The sequence below is a fragment of the Cornus florida genome, unplaced genomic scaffold, assembly GCF_030987335.1.
Source record: "Cornus florida cultivar Cherokee Brave unplaced genomic scaffold, ASM3098733v1 CherokeeBrave_3.0.0_Hap2_Chr05, whole genome shotgun sequence".
Classification (NCBI taxonomy): Eukaryota; Viridiplantae; Streptophyta; class Magnoliopsida; order Cornales; family Cornaceae; genus Cornus; species Cornus florida.
In genome coordinates, this window is record NW_026775575.1 from 90472262 (window position 1) to 90477483 (window position 5222).

The following is a 5222-nucleotide window of genomic DNA, read 5'->3' on the forward strand; positions in this document are numbered from 1 at the left end:
ATATAAACTAAGGGGTGTTAGGTGTACAAAATGTGATGAACCTTGGGGATAATTTTTGCATTTTGCCCTAAATTGTATAAGAGTGGTAATCATCATTAATTAAGTCATAATGCATTAGTACTTTCTGTCATAGTACTCTCGTTGCCAATAATCTACATGAAAACAAATGAGAACTTGAATTGCCATCGATTTTGCACATATTTGGAGCTTGTAAACCATACTAAAGTCAAAATAAAAATAAAAAACTTGATATATTATAACAAAGGTTAATTCCACATTATCTAAACGATTAACTACCAAAAAGGAAAATATGTGTAGATATATATTGTTTATTTAGAATTGTCATTTCAAATGAAGAAAACAAAACCTTAGACTAGTGTGGACAGTGGAGGAACTGAATAGAATAGAAAGGTGATTCAAGGACTTGTGCCGAAAGAAATCCCAAGAATATATATCTCTAATTGATAATGGAGAATTGTTTCAAGCAAGAAAAAAGTGTTTCTCGTTTTTATTTTCTTCTCATTGCTGCAATACAGGACATGAAGTCCTTCCTTTAATGTAAATGTAACAAAAGAACACACCTCTCAACAAACAAAAGTACAATGACAAATTTAAAGCCAAAAAAAGAAAAAGATAGAAGGAAGATAGAGAATTGGAATAGTAATTAACTCTTTGGGATAAGTTATATATCTATTTCTTATTATGTCTTGGTAAGGAAGTTCTCTTCTGGAATTTTACTGAGCACCAAACTTCTTTGCCATCTCCATGAAGAAGTCAAAGACCTTGTACTGGTCTGGGAGAGCCTTGGACACACTCTCCTTCTCCATGCACTTCTTACCCCATGCCACAATTTTAGGGCACTCTTCCTCAAAGCTGAAGTTGCCACATGTCTCGTAGAGGTGAAACCAATTGTAGAAGGGTACAAGTGCAATGTCCACAATACCAAAGGTCTCTCCCCCAAAATAAGTCTTATCTCCTAGCTCTGCTTCCAGCACTTTGAAGCACTCAATGAGATCCTTTTTTCCTGCTTCTTGGGTTTCACCTTTGGTGAAAACTAAAGTCCTACTATTGCTATATATCTGCATATAAAGGATTGTAAGACTTAAATTTTCTAAGAAACTGATAAGCTTAATAGTGTCGCGTATGTTATATATACACACACACGTATAAACAAAACATATACACATATATATAGGATCCCATTTACCAAGTGATTAAATGAACAACAAATGGAAGAGTTGAACTAACCTTCTTGTCAATGTAGTCAGCCCAGAACCTTGCTTGGGCGCGCTTGTAAGGATCACAAGGCAACAATGGAGATTGATCCTTACAGACCTCATCAATGTATTGAACAATGATGAGGGACTCGCATATTGGTTTCCCATTATGGATCAACACTGGGATTTGCTTATTAACAGGGTTCACCTTTAGAAGCAGAGGACTCTTGTTCATCAAGTTCTCTTCTTTGGTTTCGAAGTCTATACCTTTCTCAGCCAAGGCAATTTTCACTCTCTGTGAAAAAGGGCTAGCCCAGAACTCCAAGAGAGTCAATTGGGATGCCATTCTAATTACGAGTCAGAAAAACAAAGTTCGAAGATTGAAGAAGAAGAAGAAGTGGGTTGTACAAGTGTTTCAGATTGCTTGTGTTATATGAAAAAGAATGAAGTTGGAGCAAGTATTTATAAGATACTTTTGAGTGGGTTTCATTGTTAAATCATTTTCCTACTACTTTTTTTGTGGGTCGTCATGGCGTGCGTAGGAATGAATTTAATATAACGTTAAAGAAAGGTTATTAGGATGGCTCTGAAATTAAATGAAATTGGGATCTTCCGTTTTGGGTCTAATGGATTGGTTTCCGAGTAATAGTTTGGAAAAATTACATATAAATGGAGTTTAAGTTCCATATTTATTTAGAGACTGAGTCAAAGTTCCATATTTCTCTAAAATGGATTGCTGAGGTGGCACATGATTTTTTACTGTTTAAAAAATTATGGTGCCTAAAATGCCCTTCCATAACAAAAAAGTAGTACCTTCAGTTCAAAAAAGTAGTACCTTCGCAGGTGTTTAAAAAACATGGTACCTGGACACCAAAAAGTAGTACCTTCAGTTCAAAAAAGTAGTACCTTCGAAGAAAAAGTAATACTTTCGCGGAAGGGTATTTTAGGCACCACAATTTCTAAACAGTAAAAAACCTTGTGCCACCTCAGCAATCCATTTTAGAGAAATATGAAACTTTGACTCAGCCTCTAAGTAAATATGAAACTTTGACTCCATTTATATATAATTTTCCCTAATAGTTTAGACTTTTAAGAGTGTTATAGACTTTCTGTCGTGATAAAGCAGGTTTAAATTTAAAAATGAACGTGACACTTTAGGATCTATGTAGCATGGAAAATCTTAACATATCACACAAATTTTGTAATCTTTTATTATCATAAGAGAAAAATATCACTCGCCAGCAATCATGGTCAATGGTAAGTAAACAAGTGATTGCAAGAGTACCATCCCTCACCGTCCCCACACCTACACCAGCGGCGCCATAGTCGGCGATGAAAAACCATGTTCATTGCGGCTGCAGGAAAGGGGAGAGAATACGAAGAGAGAGAGAGATCGAGAGTGGTTTGAGGTGTAAGTACGTTCACCTACTCCGCCAAATACGGATACACCCCCATGAGCTTTGGCAATATTGTTAATCAATTCTATAATGAGTACTGTTTTACCCACTCCAGCTCTTCCGAACAGTCCAATTTTTCCTCCACGTCGATAAGGGGCTAAAAGATCAACTACTTTAATTCCTGTTTCAAAAATAGATAATTTTGTATCTAACTGTATAAAGGCGAGCGCAGATCTATGAATAGGAGATGTTATGAGCTCTGTTTTTCCGTTTTATCATAAGTATGTGCTCTCTCCTCCCGACTTTTTCCACAGACCCATTACACTCCACACTCTCTCAGCCCACCTCCGAACCATGGCTCGCCCAAGTCCCCGAATCCACCCCAGCTGCAACAGAGGACGGACCCATCAAACTCCCACCATCCACTCCATCCATTTTCGCCACCTCCGACGACCCTACGCCTCTCCAAGTCACCACCAGTGTTATGCTCACCGGGGCCATCTCTGTCTTCCTTTTCCTCTCTCTCCGTCGCTGTGCAAAGCGAGCCAAAGAACTGCAATTTAGTTCTTCGGGAGCGAAGAAATCGTTGAAGGAGGAAGAGGTCGTAGGATTGGGTTCGGAAATCGGAAGCGAAGAAATCGTTTGCGAAGAAATCGTCCTCATAAGCAACTATGGGGCTTTATGGATTCCGGTGAAATGGCATCCATTGATTCCGGCAGCAATCTACAGTGTGTTTGTGGAGGAACGAATTGATTTCGGTGGGCGAGGTCGTAGGATTGGGTTTGGAAATAACTACAGATTGTCATTATTGGCGAATCAATATGTAACGACACCAACCTTTTCACAGATTGTCTTTATCTTTATCTATAAGGATGAGAGGGTGTGCGGAAAGGACAATAGCAGAAAGTGTTTTGCCCAATCTTGAAAGTCAAGTCCGTTCCCAAAAGACGAACTAAAGGCTCAACATTAGAAGGCTTGCCTGTTTGGCATGAATAGTGATGAGTTGGGCGTTTGCGAGTTGAAGAAGATGAACAGTGACATATGGGCATAAGGCTGTGTTTGGGTTGAGGGAAATTAGGTTTAGGTGGTGTTTGGGATAAAAGGGTCATTTTGCATGGCTTATATTTATATTTATTAATTTATTCAACTGAAGTGAGGGTATTATCGTTATTTTATATCACAAGGAACTTATTTGCACCGAATTAATAGTATAAGGGTTTTTTTTTTACCACACATGGACTGAAATGCACTATATTAATAGTAGAGGGGGATTTTTTACACTTAACCCTTATAAAAATAAAGAAGATTTAAGAAATTGTGTAAAATTATAGAGTAATTAAGTTAATGATTTACAATAACCAGGCCTTTTTCCACTTATTTGAGATCGGCTATATATATGAATCATATGTTTCTATTCCATTTTATTTTGAATAACAGTTTCAGTCAAACCACACTTGCATTTTTCCCAATTGGAAGTATAAGCCAACAAAGACTAAGAAAAGAAAAGAGACTTCAATATCCAAAAATCAATTTGAATTTATGTTAGGTAGATCCATTGTGGAAGCCATATAGTAAGATAATTAATAGAAGAATATAGGAATAAACAAAAGATTTACACTTGTTTTTCATAGTCTGGTGTATGGAAGAGTTTCAAGTGACATAATATCGCTCCAAATAAAATGAGTACCAAAAAAACTTTATAAATCATATTTAAAATATGTATAGTGAGATGTTGAGTTGAAACAGTAACGGACGTTGATAAGAATTTTTACTACATGTCAAGAAATTAATGCTTTTTATTTTTATTTTTTGTATAAGTAAGATTACACCATGGATCAACGTTAAGTTCACACTTGCTTACAATAATGTTAAATGAAATAACTAAAGATATTCAAAAAAAAAAAAAAAAAAAAATATTCCGCAGCATGTGTTGTTTGCTGATGACATAATTTTATTAGACACCATGCAGTCTTTTCGACAAATATAGAAACACCCAAAAAGACTTTGGAAGCAAGTGGTTTAAGAATTAGAAAAAATAAATAAATAATGAATATACATATGATAAGTATAATAAGCTGACAGTATATCGTCAATTATAATTTATTACTGACAGATGAGGAGTTAGACAGTACGTAAAATTGAAGCATGATTGATTAAATAGGGATAAATTAGTTGTATTATAAAAAATTAAATTAAAAGAAAAATTCAAATAATCTTACCATAATGTGCATTAAAACTTTAGTTTGGAGGATTATGGGCTTAGGAAGCTACACGTTTCGTGGCCCATCAACATGGAAATTATGGGCAGAGGAATCAACACGCTTTGTGGGCCATCAACATGGAACCCAGAAGTCAAGGTAAAGTAGAATGAGACTTTCATTAATTCCCAACTTTATCATCAAGACACCTTCCAAGGTTCCACATAGCACAGTTTCTGACATCACTGTTTCTTTTCTGTCAAGAAATGAGAAGACTTCTACCTAGATCTAGTATTTTGAAGAAGAGTCTAGAACTTCTCTGTACATACCTCAGTACCTCACTGATATTTAGGTCTACAAGTTTATATTTAATTTTTACAGAATGAATAAATATAAAAAACACTAATCAA

General features: G+C 35.8%; 1 protein-coding gene across 1 annotated transcript; it reads right to left on the reverse strand.

The window, feature by feature from the left end:
- Positions 1-652: 652 nt before the first annotated feature.
- LOC132307563 (probable glutathione S-transferase) lies at positions 653-1624 on the reverse strand. Its single transcript, XM_059805357.1, has 2 exons — positions 1249-1624; positions 653-1079 (listed from the first exon to the last, which is right to left on the reverse strand). The coding sequence occupies exons 1-2, from the start codon at positions 1561-1563 to the stop codon at positions 735-737; spliced, it is 660 nt and encodes a 219-aa protein (XP_059661340.1). The 5' UTR covers positions 1564-1624; the 3' UTR covers positions 653-734.
- Positions 1625-5222: the final 3598 nt, after the last annotated feature.

Excerpts from the sequence above, each read along its gene's own strand:
- LOC132307563 (XM_059805357.1), bottom strand. The coding sequence starts at position 1,563 with ATGGCATCCCAATTGACTCTCTTGGAGTTCTGGGCTAGCCCTTTTTCA. Across the intron at positions 1,080-1,248 it reads CTGACTACATTGACAAGAAG|ATATATAGCAATAGTAGGAC; the intron begins GTTAGTTCAACT and ends CTTTATATGCAG.